The sequence below is a fragment of the Piliocolobus tephrosceles genome, chromosome 13 (genome assembly GCF_002776525.5).
Source record: "Piliocolobus tephrosceles isolate RC106 chromosome 13, ASM277652v3, whole genome shotgun sequence".
NCBI lineage: Eukaryota > Metazoa > Chordata > Mammalia > Primates > Cercopithecidae > Piliocolobus > Piliocolobus tephrosceles.
Window position 1 is genome coordinate 11151715 of NC_045446.1, and position 16483 is coordinate 11168197.

At 50.7% G+C, this 16483-nt stretch overlaps 2 protein-coding genes across 5 annotated transcripts in view; both read left to right on the forward strand.

The window, feature by feature from the left end:
• BSCL2 (BSCL2 lipid droplet biogenesis associated, seipin) overlaps window positions 1-12009 on the forward strand; it is a 20250-nt gene extending 8241 nt beyond the window's left edge. For 2 of the 4 annotated variants that reach the window (XM_026446529.2, XM_026446531.1), the window contains 9 exons: window positions 1274-1355; window positions 6903-7046; window positions 9121-9255; window positions 9439-9536; window positions 10555-10696; window positions 11152-11218; window positions 11420-11506; window positions 11597-11677; window positions 11768-12009. In XM_026446529.2, coding sequence (XP_026302314.1) covers window positions 1274-1355; window positions 6903-7046; window positions 9121-9255; window positions 9439-9536; window positions 10555-10696; window positions 11152-11218; window positions 11420-11506; window positions 11597-11677; window positions 11768-11922 — 991 coding nt within the window. In that variant the 3' untranslated portion in view covers window positions 11923-12009. The remainder of the gene's footprint in view (window positions 1-1273; window positions 1356-6902; window positions 7047-9120; window positions 9256-9438; window positions 9537-10554; window positions 10697-11151; window positions 11219-11419; window positions 11507-11596; window positions 11678-11767) is intronic. The other 2 variants (XM_026446530.2, XM_026446532.1) reach the window with 1 other exon arrangement.
• Window positions 12010-12682: 673 nt separating this feature from the next.
• Window positions 12683-14772, forward strand: LRRN4CL (LRRN4 C-terminal like). Its single transcript, XM_023201151.2, has 2 exons — window positions 12683-12858; window positions 13755-14772. Exon 2 carries the CDS (start codon window positions 13760-13762, stop codon window positions 14474-14476), a length of 717 nt encoding a protein of 238 aa, XP_023056919.1. The 5' UTR covers window positions 12683-12858; window positions 13755-13759; the 3' UTR covers window positions 14477-14772.
• Window positions 14773-16483: the final 1711 nt, after the last annotated feature.

Here is a 16483-nt window from a genome sequence, read left to right on the forward strand (position 1 = left end):
CTTTTTGAGACAGTCTCGCACTGTTGCCTGGGCTGGAGTGTAGTGGCACAATCTCGGCTCACTGCAACCTCTGCCTCCGGGTTGAAGCCATCCTCCTGCCTTGCCTCAGCCTCCCAAGTAACTGGGATTACAGGTGCCTGCCACCACACCTGGCTAATTTTTTTTGTATTTTTAATAGAGACAGGGTTTCACTATGTTGGCCAGGCTGGTCTCGAACTCCTGACCTCATGATCCACCCCCTCGGCCTCCCAAAGTGCTGGGCCACCACACCCAGCCTAGTTCACCACACCCAGCCTAGTTCTCTCTTCTCAACAGTGGTTGTAGGACCTGTCAACAGATACAGAGAAAGGCGTTATAATCAATGGTTTAAAGTCATTTTTTCCTTTAAGTCCCTGGTCTGGAGCTATAGTTTCTAAAGCAGAGCTTCTTAAACTTGTAGGAAATGGAACTTATGGCCCTTCCTGCCATAAAAATGTATATACATGCCTAGGCATATGCTGCGCCCACACCCCCACGTGCAAATTTGCCTACAATTGAAGGGGTTCGTGAGCCTCTTAATAACCATCTGTAGATCCTTTTGGAGGCGTTTTCTCAAACTAAGACCCCGATCAGAGCTACCAAATCAGAATCTCTTGGGGTGGGACCCTGGAAATTGCTTTTTTTTCTCTTTTTTTTTGAGATGGAGTTCACTCTTGTTGCCCAGACTGGAGTGCAGTGGCATGATCTTGGCTCACCGCAACCTCTGTCTCCAAGTTCAGGCAATTCTTCTGCCTCGGCATCCGGAGTAGCTGGGATTACAGGCATGCGCCACCATGCCCGGCTAATTTTGTATTTTTAGTAGAGATAGGGTGTCCCCATGTTGTTCAGGCTGGTCTTAAACTCCTGACCTCAGGTGATCCGCCCGCCTTGGCCTCCAAAAGTGCTGGCATTACAGGTGCGAGCCATCACTGCCTGGCCCTGGAATTTACATTTTTATCAAGCTCCTTAAGTCTTTAGAAACACTAAAGTGTGAAACTAAATAAGTATCTGTAAATTCCCATCTAAGAACATCTGCTCTAATGAGAGGACATACATTGAAGTCATAGGAAGAGAATGAAATAATCATTCTGGTGTCTTGAATCTCCTGGCCACATTTGTTCTTCATCTTTGTAACATAGAGAAGGGTGCCTGTTCTGAGAGAAGGGAGGAGGGCAGGGGAGCCTTAGGGGGCCAAGGTGTGTGGACGGACTAGTAATACGAACTTAGCAGAGTATCCTCCTCCATTCTCATTTAGGACCGACTGTGATTCCTCCACCACCTCACTCTGCTCCTTCCCTGTTGCCAATGTCTCACTGACTAAGGGTGGACGTGATCGGGTGAGTATGGGAACTAGAGAGAGGTTTCATTAGAGCTTTGATGACTCAAAACAGGAAGACTTGAGAAAGGCCTAGAGAGCAGAAATTGAATAATAAGAGACTGGCCAGGTGCGGTGGCTCACGCCTGTAATCCCAGTACTTTGGGAGATCACCTGAGGTTGGGGGTTCGAGACCAGCCTGACCAACACAGAGAAACCCTGTCTCTCCTAAAAATACAAAATTAACCGGGTGTGGTGGCACATGCCTGTAATCCCAGCTATTCGGGATGCTGAGGCAGGAGAATCATTTGAACCCGGGAGGAGGAGGTTTCGGTGAGCCGAGATCATGCCATAGTACTCCAGCCGGCAACAAGAATGAAGCTTCATATTGGGGAAAAAAAAAGACTAAGAGGAAGGCTTTGAAGGAAAAGAAATTAAAATGAGTTGTGTGTGTTGCTTGATCTTTCTGCAGCAGGTGTTAGACATGTTCTTTCTCAACATAGTCCCTGACTTACGATAATTCAACTTAACAATTTTTCAACTTCACAGTGGTGCAAAAGTGACATACATTCTGTAGACACTGTACTTCATGTACCTATACAACCATTCTGTTTTTCACTCTTTTTTTTTTTTGTTCTTGTTTTTGAGACAGAGTCTCTGTCGCCAGGCTGGAGTGCAGTGGCGCAATCTCAGCTCACTGCAACCTCCACCTCCCGGGTTCAAGCGATTCTCCTGCCTCAGCCTCCCAAGTAGCTTGCACTACAGGCACGCGCCACCACACCCAGCTAATTTTTTTGTATTTTTAGTAGGGATGGGATTTCACCATGTTGGCCAGGATGGTCTGGATCTCTTGACCTTGTGATCTGCCCACCTTGGCTTCCCAAAGTGCTGGGATTATAGGCGTCAGCCACTGCACTCAGCCTGTTTTTCACTTTCAGTACAGTATTCAATAAATCACATGAGATATTCTTTATTATAAGTGTAGGCTTTGTGTTAGATGATTTTAACCAACTATAGGTAGGCTAACATAAATGTTCTGAGCATGTTCAAGATAGGCTAGGCTAAATAAGCTATGATGTTCTTTAGGCTAGGTGTATTAAATACATTTTCAGCTTATGATAGTTTCAACTTAGATGGGTTTATTGGAATGTAACCCCATCGTAAATTAAGGACCATCTGTATCAGGTGAAGTATTATCTATTTATCTGCTAGGTGAAGTAAGCAATGTTTTAGACCTAAATGAACAAATCAGTTATTACATTGGAATAAGATGCGCATCTACCCAAGAGTTTTGAAAGCATTTATATAAAATTATGAAACTGTTGTCAAATATGTGCAACCTGTCATTACAAAGGGTACTGTGCCAGAGGACTGGCCAGATACCAGTGTGATGTCAACAATGGAACGTCACACTGGCATCTGGCCAGTCCTCTGGGAACCCTGAGAAATGCATATGGTGACTGGGCCCTCTATAGTAGGCAAGCTGAAGGAGGCTCTGATAAAGGATAGGTTCTTTTCTTTTCTTTCTTTTTTTTTTTTTTTTTTTTTTGAGACAGAGTCTTGCTCTGTCGCTGAGGCTGGAGCGCAGTGGCACGATCTCGCTTCACTGCAACCTCCACCACCTGGGATCAAGCTATTCTCCCACCTCAGCTTCCCGAGTACCTGGGATTACAGGTACCCACCACCACACCTGGCTAATTTTTGTATTTTTAGCAGAGACAGGGTTTCACCATGTTGGTCAGGCTGGTCTAAAACTCCTGACCTCAGGTGATCCACCCACCTTGGCCTCCAAAAGTGCTGGAATTACATGAGTGAGCAACCACACCCAGCCTAAAATGATTTGTATTTATTAATTTATTTGTTTGTTTGTTTCTTTTGAGACGGAGTTTCTTTCCTGTCACTCAGGCTGGAGTGTAATGGCACGATTTCAGCTCACTGCAACCTCTGCCTCCTGGGTTCAATCAATTCTCCTGCCTCAGCCTCCTGAGTACCTGGGGTTACAGGTGTATGCCACCATACCTAGCTGATTTTTGTATTTTTATTTTTTTATTTTTTTTGAGACGGAGTCTCACTCTGTCGCCCAGGCTGGAGTGCAGTGGCCGGATCTCAGCTCACTGCAAGCTCAGCCTCCCGGGTTTACGCCATTCTCCTGCCTCAGCCTCCCGAGTAGCTGGGACTACAGGCGCCCGCCACCTCGCCCGGCTAGTTTTTTGTATTTTTTTTTTTCAGTAGAGACGGGGTTTTACCGTGTTAGCCAGGATGGTCTTGATCTCCTCACCTTGTGATCCGCCCATCTCGGCCTCCCAAAGTGCTGGGATTACAGGCTTGAGCCACCGCGCCCGGCCGATTTTTGTATTTTTAATAGAGGTGGGGTTTCATCACTTAGGCCAGGCTGGTCTTGAACTCGTGATCTCAGGTGATCTGCCCACCTCAGCCTCCCGAAGTGCTGAGATTGCAGGCATGAACCACCGTGCCCAGCCTGAAGTTATTTTTCAAAAGTGGTACTTGGGAGGAAACTGATCTAATGATAGAATGTCGCACCTCTGAAGGGAGGAGTATAAACTATAGAGTCTGGGGTTCTATTTTATTTTATGTTTCGAGACAAGGTTTTGCCCTGTCGCCCAGCCTGGAGTGCCGTGATGCAATCATGGCTCACTGCAGCCTTAACCTCCCAGGTTCAAGTGATCTTCCAAGCAGCTGGGACTACAGGTGTGTGCTACCATGCCCAGCTGATTTTTATTTTTTTTAATTTTTTAAAATTTTTTGTAGAGACAAGGTCTTACTATGTTGCCTAGGCTCGTCTCAAACTACTAGGCTCAAGTGGTCCTCCCGACTCAGCCACCCAAAGTGTTAGGATTATAACCAGGTGTGGTGGCTCACGCCTGTAATCTCAGCACTTTGGGAGGCTGAGGAGACAGGTGTATCACCTGAGGTCACGAGTTCAAGACCATCCTGGCCAACACAGTCAAACCCCATTTCTACTAAAAATACAAAAATTAGCCAAGTGTGGTGGCGCAGGCCTGTAATCCTAGCTACTCAGAAGGCTGAGGCAGGAGAAGCGCTTAAACCCGGCAGCCAGAGGTTGCATTGAGCCAGGATCATACCACTGCACTGTAGCCTGGGTGACAGAGCAAGACTCTGTCTCAATAATAATAGGCTGGGCACAGTGGCTCACGCCTGTTGTCCCAACCCTTTGGAAGGCCAGCGCAAGCAGATCACAAGGTCAGGAGTTTGAGACCAGCCTGACCAACATGGGGAAACCCCGTCTTTACTAAAAATACAAAAATTAGCCAGGTGTGGTGCCACACATTTGTAGTCCCAGCTACTTGGCAGGCTGAGGCAGAAGAATCGCTGGAACTCAGGAGGCGCGGGTTATGGTGAGCCAAGATCACACCACTGCACTCCAGCCTGGGTGACAGAGTGAGACGCTGTGTCAAAAATAAAATAAAATAAAATAAAATAGGGGTCAGGCGCAGTTACTCATGCTTGTAATCCCAACAGTTTGGGAGGCCGAGGCAGGGGATCATGAAGTCAAGAGATCGAGACCATCCGGGCCAACACGGTGAAACCCCGTCTCTACTAAAAATACAAAAATTAGCTGGGCGTGGTGGCACACACCTGTGATCCCAGCTACTCGGGAGGCTGAAGCAGGAGAGTCGCTTGAACCCAGGAGGCAGAGGTTGCGGTGAGCTGAGATCGTGGCACTGCACTGCAGCCTGGTAACAGAGCGAGATTCCATCTCAAAAAAATAAATAATAACAAATAACTTATTAAGAAGAAATGAGGCCGGGCGCGGTGGCTCAAGCCTGTAATCCCAGCACTTTGGGAGGCCGAGACGGGCGGATCACGAGGTCAGGAGATCGAGACCATCCTGGCTAACACGGTGAAACCCTGTCTCTACTAAAAATACAAAAAAAAAAAAACTAGCTGGGCGAGGTGGCGGGCGCCTGTAGTCTCAGCTACTCGGGAGGCTGAGGCAGGAGAATGGCGTAAACCCGGGAGGCGGAGCTTGCAGTGAGCTGAGATCCGGCCTCTGCACTCCAGTCCGGGCGACAGAGCAAGACTCCGCCTCAAAAAAAAAAAAAAAAAAAAAGAAGAAATGAGAAAGCCGCAGTACCTGGGATGGTGCATACGGTTTTGTGGCCCATTGCTGAGATCTTAATGGGGAGGGAGGGAGCCAAGGGAGGGAGCCTGAACTGAAATGATCAGGTGTGAGACTGTCACATGAGGAAGGGAGGTAAAAAAGGAGGGTGAGAGCAAATTCAGCCCATGTCCCTGATAATTAGAAGAGGTTGAACATTTTGTTTGTTGACAATGAACATTTTTAAATGAGTTAATGAATGAAATAATCTGTCTACTATGTGTAACGGCTTGCTAGAAGTAGATGTGGTCGCTGCTCTCAATGAGCTCACAGCATTGATGGAAAACTATACATTGCATACATTTGCATGTATTTAAGTGGCAAACTGTAAGATGTGGATTCTGGCCAGCCGTGGTGGCTCACACCTGTAATCCCAGCACTTTGGGAGGTCAAGGCGGGTGGATCACCTGAGGTCAGGGTTCAAGACCAGCCTGACCAATATGGTGAAACCCCATCAAAGGCCCCTATCAATGGTTTCAACCATTGCCTTAGTGATAAACACTGAAAGCACCCCCAAGGCTGAGCCCACATTTTGGAGGTAGTTCACTATGGGCTAGGGCAGTATTTTCCTTCTTTTTTTTTTTTTTTTGAGACAGAATTTCGCTTTTGTTGCCCAGGCTGAAATGCATTGATGCGATCTCGGCTCACTACAATCTCCACCTCCAGGGTTGAAGCGATTCTCCTGCCTCAACCTCCTGAGTGACTGAGATTACAGGCGCCTGCCACCATGCCCAGCTAATTTTTGTATTTTTAGTAGAGACGGGGTTTCACCATGTTGGCCAGGCTGGTCTCGAACTCCTGACCTCAGGTGATCCACCTGCCTCGGCCTCCCAAAGTGCTGGGATTACAGGCGTGAGCCACCGCGCCCGGCTTGGTGGCAAATCTTTAACCTCTTGGAAGTGATCCCTGTGAAGAAGCCTTCCTACTCTGAGTCATGGGGTGCTACCAACAGAACCAAGATAAGGGACCTAGAATGGCAGAAAGATGATATGGAGCGAGGATGACTGTGCCAGAGCTGGCTGGGGAGACTGAGCACCGTCAGCACTTGATTAATTAATAATGTAAGACAGGGCAGGTTGGGCCCTGGGGACAGCCCCACCGGCACATAGGCCAGAGTCACAGATGGCCCAGTTGGCAACATGACGGTTCACTTTTGGAAAAGAAAGGTGACACAACCTTTCTGGGAACAAGGTAGCGAGTCTGATTCAGGAGAGCCAACAGGATACCGAAGACCTGGATGTGACAGGCTCCAGCCACCAGAAGGGGGCAGCACCTTCTTGGCATGACAGATTGAAAGGCCTGTTAGGCCACCCAAGAGGGTTGTGGCCGAGTATTTGGGGGTGTTAGGGGGCTAGGAGGGAGGTGGAATAGGGACAGTACATTTTCAACAAAAATTTTTTTAAAAGAAATGGGGGCTACCTTCGGCAGGTGCTGATGTATGGACAGCCGTATCGTGTTACCTTAGAGCTTGAGCTGCCAGAGTCCCCTGTGAATCAAGATTTGGGCATGTTCTTGGTCACCATTTCCTGCTACACCAGAGGTGGCCGAATCATCTCCACTTCTTCGCGTTCGGTAAGTGTTTGTGGCCTGTCTGAGAAGGTGTGGAGGAAGATAGCAGGATCACAATGGGTAGGGGCTGGATGCGGTGGCTCATGCCTGTCATCCCAGCAGTTTGGGAGGCCGAGGCAGGCAGATCGCTTGAGCCCAAGAGTTCAAGACCGACCTGGGAAACATGGTGAAACCCATCTCTACAAAAAACGTTTAAAAAATTAACTGGGCGGCCGGGCGCAGTGGCTCAAGCCTGTAATCCCAGCACTTTGGGAGGCCAAGGCGGGCGGATCACGAGGTCAGGAGATCGAGACCATCCTGGCTAACACGGTGAAACCCCGTCTCTACTAAAAAATACAAAAAACTAGCCGGGCGAGATGGCGGGCGCCTGTAGTCCCAGCTACTCAGGAGGCTGAGGCAGGAGAATGGCGTGAACCCGGGAGGCGGAGCTTGCAATGAGCTGACATCCGGCCACTGCACTCCAGCCTGGGCGACAGAGCAAGACTCCGTCTCAGAAAAAAAAAAAAAAAAAAAAAAATTAACTGGGCATGGTGGCACACGACTGTAGTCTCAGCTACTCTAGAGGCTGAGGTGGGAGGATCGCTTGAACCTGGGAGGTTGAGTCTGCAGTGAGCCAAGATGGCACCACTGTTCTCCCTGCTGGGCAACAGAGCAAGACTGTCTCAAAAGAAAAAAAAAGAATGTCTGAGTAGGGATTCCACAGGAGAAAACACCCTTGGCTTTGAGGTCACAGACACATCAGGATAAAGAAAGGAATCAAGGCTGGGCGAAGTGGCTCACGCCTGTAATCCCAACACTTTGGGAGGCTGGGGCGGGTAGATCACCTGAGGACCAGAACTTGAGACCAGCCTGACCAACATGGAGAAACCCCGTCTCTACTAAAAACACAAAATTAGTTGGGCATGGTGGTGCATGCCTGTAATCCCAGCTACTCAGGAAGCTGAGGCAAGAGAATTGCTTGAACCCGGGAGGCAGAGATTGCGGTGAGCCGAGATCGCACCACTGTATTCCAGCCTGGGCAACAAGAGTGAAACTTTTTAAAAAAGTTAAAAAAAAAAAAAAAAAAGGAATCAGCTTACCAAACCAGAAACCTTTGCCAGACACCCCAGGTATCTCATGAGCACACCCAGCTTTGGGGTTAGGTTTGAAGAGTGGAGCTGCTCTCAGAAAACAGACTTTAGAGCCAGACAGACATGGGCTTGTGTCCTCATTCAGAAACAAGCTAGCTGTGGGTCACCTGACTTAACTTCTTGGGTATAAAGTATTATAAAATGGATATAATAGTAACTGCCTCATAGCAAGACTAGTTTGGATTCAATGGAGAAATGTAAAATTCCTATTAGCACATAGTGGCTGTTTAATGTTTTTTTTGTTTTTGAGACAGAGATCTCGCTCTGTCGCCCAGGCTAGAGTGCAGTGGCGTGATCTCGGCTCACTGCAGCCTCTATCTCCTGGGTTCAAGCGATTCTCCTGCCTCAGCCTCCCAAGTAGCTGGGACTACAGGTGCCCACCACCACAGCTGGCTAATTTTTGTATTTTTAGTAGAGGTGGGGTTTCACCATGTTGACCAGCTGGTCTCGAACTCCTGGTCTCAAATGATTCAACCACCTCAGCCTCCCAAAGTGCTGCAATTACAGGTGTGAGCCATTGCACCTGGCTTAATAAATGTTAAGACTCCATTCTTCCATTAATTAACACCACAACCTCATCATGAAGCAAATTCCTGACATCTACATGAGGGAAAAAAGCTTCGGATGGTACACTGGGACTTAGATCCCATACTGGATTACAGAACTACTTGGTGGGAAAGGCAGATCAGAGACAGTGTTGGGCTTAATCCAGGAAGGTTTCTTGGAAGGAGGGGCCTTTGCTCTATGGGAGTGTGGTTGGGTAGGGAGAGAGGTTCAAGCAACTGGAATGGTTGGATGAAGACTGAGGGGTATGAAGTGAAGGTGAGGGAGTCGGGGACCTGAGGAAGAAGCCACCTTCATAGACTACTCAGGGATGGTTGAGGGGTAGGTAGGATCATGGGGATCTGGCGCACCTGTTCCCAGCCTCTGCTTCCCACCCCCGGCAGGTGATGCTGCATTACCGCTCAGACCTGCTCCAGATGCTGGACACACTGGTCTTCTCTAGCCTCCTGCTGTTTGGCTTTGCAGAGCAGAAGCAGCTGCTGGAGGTGGAACTCTACGCTGACTATAGAGAGAACTCGGTGAGTGAGGTGAACGATGACTAGGCGATAGCCCCTCCCATTAGCCCAGGATTCTACCTGAGGAGCCTCCAGGCTCAGGAGACATCACAACCGAGAGGCTGGAAGTGGGGCTCAGATGGGGAGGGTAAGAGTGCCAGCGGCAGGGCCCTGGCCTGACGCCGCCCTCACCCCACCCCCTCGCAGTACGTGCCAACCACTGGAGCGATCATTGAGATCCACAGCAAGCGCATCCAGCTGTACGGAGCCTACCTCCGCATCCACGCGCACTTCACTGGGCTCAGGTGAGGGGCCAACTGGAGTGGACCTTGGGCAACTCTCGTGGGGGCTAACCTTCCACCAAGGGGGTCCCAAGCAGAGGTAATGGGTTCACAGAGCAGAGCTGAGTTGGGTTTCACATAGGCCAGAGGGTCTCACAGCTGCTATATACTGGCCTGTCAGCTCCCTGGGGGACTTTTTAAAAACACCCTTGGGCACCCCGCCCAGACCAACTGAACCAGAGTTTGTTACGGTCTTGTCTAGGCATCAGAATTTTAAATTTTTGTTTTTTGCCCCCGCCACCCTCCATCATCCGTTTTCATCTTCCCTCTGCCCTACCTTCCAACCAGAAATCCAGGGCTGAGGGCTCCACCCAAGTGAGCAGATTTATTTTATTTATTTATTTATTTTTTGAGACGGAGCCTCACTCTGTTGCCCAGGCTGGAGTGCAGTGGCGCGATCTCAGCTCACTGTAAGCTCCACTTCTCGGATTCCCGCCATTCTCCTGCCTCAGCCTCCCGAGTAGCTGGGACTACAGGCGCCCGCCTCCACACCTGGCTCATTTTTTTTGTATTTTTTATTAGAGACGGGGTTTCACCGTGTTAGCCAGGATGGTCTCGATCTCCTGACCTTGTGATCCGCCCGCCTCAGCCTCCCAAAGTGCTGGGATTGTAGGCGTGAGCCACCGTGTCCGGCTTGTGAGCAGAATTTTTTAAAGCACCCCAAGGAAGGCTGATGGGCTGACAGAATTGAGAACTACTGTCTTGAACCGTTGGCTCAGCAAGAGTTGGGGTGACTCTTGAGAGACAGACAACATTGAGGCTATGGCCTATGACCCTCCCACAGGAGACTTTCCAAGGTCCTTGTCCTTTGTTGGAACCTGGTACAGCAGGTTCTGGGAACTGTGCGGGTGGGAGGCAGGGGCAGCAGAGCCGGCTGTAGCCAAACTCACTTGAATTGCCCTAGAAATTATTTCTGGGACATGAGAAGGCCAGTGCTCTCTGGTAACTACGACTCCCTTCTTGTCCCTACTTCCTGCCTCAGATACCTGCTGTACAACTTCCCGATGACCTGTGCCTTCATAGGTGTCGCCAGCAACTTCACTTTCCTCAGTGTCATCGTGCTCTTCAGCTACATGCAGTGGGTGTGGGGGGGCATCTGGCCCCGACACCGCTTCTCTTTGCAGGTGGAAAGGAGCAAGGACCCCCTTTTGTCCCTTTGATCTTTGTGGGTGGTCAGGGGTATGTTGGGGGTTAGGGTGTGAGGGCCCTGATTGTTTTTTTTTTTTTTTTTTTTTTTGAGACGGAGTCTCGCTCTGTCGCCCAGGCTGGAGTGCAGTGGCCGGATCTCAGCTCACTGCAAGCTCCGCCTCCTGGGTTCACGCCATTCTCCTGCCTCAGCCTCCCGAGTAGCTGGGACTACAGGCGCCCGCCAACACGCCCGGCTAATTTTTTGTATTTTAGTAGAGACGGGGTTTCACCGTGTTAGCCAGGATGGTCTCGATCTCCTGACCTTGTGATCCGCCCGTCTCGGCCTCCCAAAGTGCTGGGATTACAGGCTTGAGCCACCGCGCCCGGCCGAGGGCCCTGATTGTTAGTGAGGGAAGTCAGTCCCTGCTGCTCAGTAGTTTTTCCTCCACAGGTTAACATCCGAAAAAGAGACAATTCCCGGAAGGAAGTCCAACGAAGGATCTCTGCTCCTCAGCCAGGTAAAGGTGTTGGCTGGGGAGCTGTTGAGGTGGGCTAGGTTGAGCTGGGCTGGACCAGAGGGAGTCCCTGCTTCATCCAGTATGAGGCTTAGGGTATCACCGATTGAGACAAGAGTCAAAGGAAAGGTGAGGAAGGTGAGGTTGACACTGCCATCCACGCACAGCCACCCTAACCCTAACCTGTCCTCTCCTGCTTTTGAGGCACAGGGCCTGAAGGCCAGGAGGAGTCAACTCCACAATCAGATGTTACAGAGGATGGTGAGAGCCCTGAAGATCCCTCGGGGACAGGTATGGTGCAGCCGCCACACTCCTTCCTGACTCCTTGGCTTTCTCCTTGAGTGTCTGGGTCTGACCCCTGCGTTCCCCTTTTGGCTGCAGAGGGTCAGCTGTCTGAGGAGGAGAAACCAGATCAGCAGCCCCTGAGTGGAGAAGAGGAGCTAGAGCCTGAGGCCAGTGATGGTGAGGGGCATCCTGCAGCGTGTCCTGGGTGGGACCCCCGGTTAATCTAATATCCCATTTGGGATTTTGTTTTTCCCTTTCCTGGCCCAGGTTCAGGCTCCTGGGAAGATGCAGCTCTGCTGACGGAGGCCAACCTGCCTGCTCCTGCTCCTGCTCCTGCTTCTGCCCCTGTCCCAGAAACTTTGGGCAGCTCCGAACCTGCTGAGGGTGCTCTCCGACAGCGCCCCACCTGCTCTAGTTCCTGAAGGGGCAGTCTCCTCACATTCCAGCACTTTCCCACCTGACCCCTCTCCCCTCGTTTTTCCTTCAATAAACTATTTTGTGTCAGCTTCCTCCTTGACTCTGAAATGGATTCACGGCCATTTGAAAACCCTGTGTCCCCCAGGCATCTCTCACTTTCCACCATTAGAGGGGAGGTCTTCTTGTCAGGGGCTGCTCATGGGGAAGGCCTCCAGACCCGGGCTATTTTAAGCACAGATGTTTCCATTCATAAGCCTAGGAAGTCCAAGGAGGGAGAAGCTATCCTGACCCCTAGCACGCTTCCTACTCCCTGCATGTGACTTTTGTCTCCCCCAGGGGAGGGGGCTGGTGTAGGGCAGGTCTGGAGAGCTGGGAGACATCATTCTGGCCCCCTCTATACCCCTCCCTTCCTGCCTTTCTCTGTCCATTGGGAGGCAGAAGACAGGAAATGACTGCCATGGATGTGGTATGATTTTTACCAAAACAGCATTTTGCAGCTCAGGCCCGTGCTGTTCGCAGCTGTTCTCCTCTAATACCAGCCAGGTGGCCGCCTCCTATGTTCCCCTCCCCATCCCTTCGTATGACTTCAGCCTTCGGATTCTAAGCGCCTGGCTGCTTTCCACATTCCACTCCCCTCCAGAACCCAGGCATCCTGGGCTCCAGCTGAAACCATTGCATGTGGTTTTCCCCATCCCTGGCCTCGTGACTCAGTCCCTCTGAAGGGAGCAGCCCTCTTTTTTGGCAATCACCGGGGAGGTGGGGGGAGGAGGAGGGGAGCTAGGTGGTGACATCACAGTTGAAGGTTATAAAAGCTTCCAGCCAAACAGCATTGAAGTTGAAGATACAACCTGACAGCACAGCCTGAGATCTTGGGGATCCCTCAGCTTAACACCCACAGACATCGGCTGGTGGATTCCCGCTGCATCAAGGCCTACCCACTGGTGAGGAGCTGCTATGGGCCAGAGAGGAGGAGGAGGGCAGGCAGGGGCCAGGACTCCTTGGACAGGATTTGCACAGATAGCAGGTGGGGAGGGAGGATTCCAGCGTCCCTATTTTTTTCTCTTTTGTTTAAAAAAAATGCAGCTGTGCTTACAGTATTTCTCCCTACTGTTGTGTTTTCTCACTTCTGTCTCATTTCTGGGTTTTTTCCTGTGTCACTGACAGATACATGGTTTTGTTGAGTTGAGGTCTCACTCTGTCACCCAGGCTGGAGTGCTGTGGGGTGATCATGGTTCACTGCAGCCTTGAACTCCTGGGCTCAAGTGATCCTCCTGAGTAGCTGGGACCACGGGCATGTGGACTATATTTTTAATATTTTTTAATTTTTTAATATTTAATTTTTAAATACTTTTTTTGTAGAGATGGGGTCTGTGTTGCCCCAGCTGTTTTGGAATCCTGGCCTCAAGCAATCCTCTTGCCTTGACTTCCCCAAAGTGTTGGGATTATAGGCATTAGCCTAGGGGCCCAGCTTTGTTACTTGTTTGGCTTAGATCTTTTCTCTGGGTGGCAGCTAGTAAATATCCTACCGTTCTTCCCTGGGCTAAGTAAATCATTTCCTCCTCTCCCCCAGCACTTTATTAACTGTTTCTAATACTTAACACATGCTGATCATGCATCTGTCTCATGTGTCAGACCATGTTTTCTTTTTTGTCTAAAACCAAGCACATAGCCTGGACTCAGAAGTTGGTTGACAAATAAGTGTGTCTGCCTCATTCCAACCTCCTTCCTCTTCTGGTCCCCAGTTGCATTTTCCTGTCTCCAGAGATTGTGTCCAGACAGAGGACATGGCAGGCTTTTGGGTTGAACAGGCTTTATCTATCCAACCCTTCCCTTCCAGTCTCCATGCTGGGCTCTCCCTGCCTTCTGTGGCTCCTGGCCGTGATCTTCTTGGTTCCCAGAGCTCAGCCCTTGGACCCTCAAGACTTTGAAGAAGAGGAAGAAGATGAGACTGAGACGGCGTGGCCGCCTTTGCCGGCTGTCCCCTGCGACTACGACCACTGCCGACACCTGCAGGTGCCCTGCAAGGAGCTACAGAGGGCCGGGCCGGCGGCCTGCCTGTGCCCAGGACTCTCCAGCCCTGCCCAGCCGCCCGACCCGCCGCGCATGGGAGAAGTGAGCATTGTGGCCGAAGAGGGCCGCGCAGTGGTCCACTGGTGTGCCCCCTTCTCCCCCGTCCTCCACTACTGGCTGCTGCTTTGGGACGGCAGCGAGGCTGCGCAGAAGGGGCCCCAGCTGAACGCTACGGTCCGCAGAGCCGAACTGAAGGGGCTGAAGCCAGGGGGCGTTTATGTCGTTTGTGTGGTGGCCGCTAACCAGGCTGGAGCAAGCCGCGTGCCCGAGGCTGGAAGAGAGGGCCTCGAGGGGGCTGACATCCCTGCCTTCGGGCCTTGCAGCCGCTTTACGGTGCCGCCCAACCCCCGCACTCTGGTCCACGCCGCCGTCGGGGTGGGCACGGCCCTGGCCCTGCTGAGCTGTGCCGCCCTGGTGTGGCACTTCTGCCTACGCGATCGCTGGGGCTGCCCGCGCCGAGCCGTCGCCCGAGCCGCAGGGGCGCTCTGAAAGGGGCCTGGGGGCATCTTGGGCACAGCTAGCCCCACCTGGGGCGCTCAGCCCGGCCCCTGGAAAGAGGGGAACCCGCTGCCTCCAGGGAGGGCTGGACGGCGAGCTGGGAGCCAGCCCCAGGCTCTAGAGCCACAGCAGAGTCATGGTTCTCTGGGCTGAGCGCTTGTTTAGGTCTGGGACTTGGCGCTTTGTTTCCTGGCTGAGGTCTGGGAAAGAATAGAAAGGGGCCCCCAATTATTTTTTTAAACGGTCAGCTAGTAAATAATGTAACCTTTGGATTTAAGAGGATAAAATGGAGAATATTATTATGTGGGTATTTATATGACCTTTGTAACCATTTAAAAAGGAAAAACCACCCGACATAGTAATGCGAACCTATAGTAGCAGCTACTCCGGAAGCTGAAATGGGAGGATCTCTTGAGCCCAGGAGTTTGAGTCCAGTCCAGCCAGGGCAACACAGCCAGACGCCCTTGTGTTTTGTTTTGTTTTGTTTTGTTTTTTGAGAAGGAGTGTCCCTCTGTCACACAGGCTGCAGTGCAATGACGCGATATATATCGGCTCACTGTAACCTTCACCTCCTGGGTTCAAGTGATTCTCCTGCCTCAGCATCCTAAGTAGTTGGGGTTACAGGTGCCCACGACCATGCCCGGCTAACTATCTTATTGTTTTAGTAGAGATGGGTTTTCACCATGTTGCTCAGCCTGGTCTCAAACTCCTGACCTCAGGTACTCCACCCACCTTGGCCTCCCAAAGTGCTGGGATTACAGGCGTGAGCCACGGTGCCCAGGCAGACCCCCTTCTTTAAAGATGTAAAATCGTTCTTAGTCCGTGGGCCTTACAAATCAGGTCACTGGCCCATTGCTTGTAGTTAGTTGATCCATATCATGCACCCTCAAAACAGCTCTGTCAATGAGTGTCTTCAGTGGATTTTAAGAATAAATTTATATTCTTGCTAGGTAGAACAAAACAAAAACGACAGTAATACCAAGGAATTTCTCATCCCTTTTTTCCCTCCATTTGTATTTATTGCATAACCTCTGTAAAAACATTAAAGGACCTTTAAAAGGAAGTAATGTTTATTGTTTACGATTCTTTTCAAATCGCTGTCCACACATCCACTTTTCAGAGTAGTATACATACTTCTGTCACCCAGGCTGGAGTGCAGTGGCACGACCTCGGCTCACTGCAAGTTCCGCTGCCCGGGTTCAACCAATTCTCCTGCCTTAGCCTCCCAAGTAGCTAGGACTACAGGCGTGCATCACCACGCCCAGGTGATTTTTGTATTTTTTTTTTTTAGTAGAGTCGGGGTTTCACCATGTTGGCCAGGATGGTCTCGATCTCTTGACCTTGTGATCTGCCTGCCTCGGCCTCCCAAAGTGTTGGAATTACAGGCCTGAGCCACCGCGCCTGGCCTTGAATTTTTTTTTTTTTTTTTTTGAGGCGGAGTCTCGCTCTGTCCCCCAGGCTGGAGTGCAGTGGCCGGATCTCAGCTCACTGCAAGCTCCGCCTCCCAGGCCCACGCCATTCTCCTGCCTCAGCCTCCCAAGTAGCTGGGACCACAGGCGCCCGCCACCGCGCCCGGCTAATTTTTTTGTATTTTTAGTAGAGACAGGGTTTCACCATGTTAGCCAGGATGGTCTCGACCTCCTGACCTTGTGATCCGCCCGCCTCAGCCTCCCAAAGTGCTGGGATTACAGGCTTGAGCCACCGCGCCCGGCTTTTTGAATTTTTTTTTAATTAAGTGAATGTAGACAAGTCTGTTTTGTGTTACTACACAGTATAATCCTCACCTGTGTGGCTATTATTATTTTATTTATTTATTTATTTTTTGAGACGGAGTCTCGCTCTGTCACCCAGGCTGGAGTGCAGTGTCTGATCTCAGCTCACTGCAAGCTACACCTCCCGGGTTTATGCCATTCTCCTGCCTCAGCCTCCCGAGTAGCTGGAACTACAGGCACCTGCCACCACGCCCAGCTAGTTTTTTGTATTTTTTTAGTAGAGACG

Excerpts from the sequence above, each read along its gene's own strand:
- LRRN4CL (XM_023201151.2), top strand. The coding sequence starts at position 13,760 with ATGCTGGGCTCTCCCTGCCTTCTGTGGCTCCTGGCCGTGATCTTCTTG.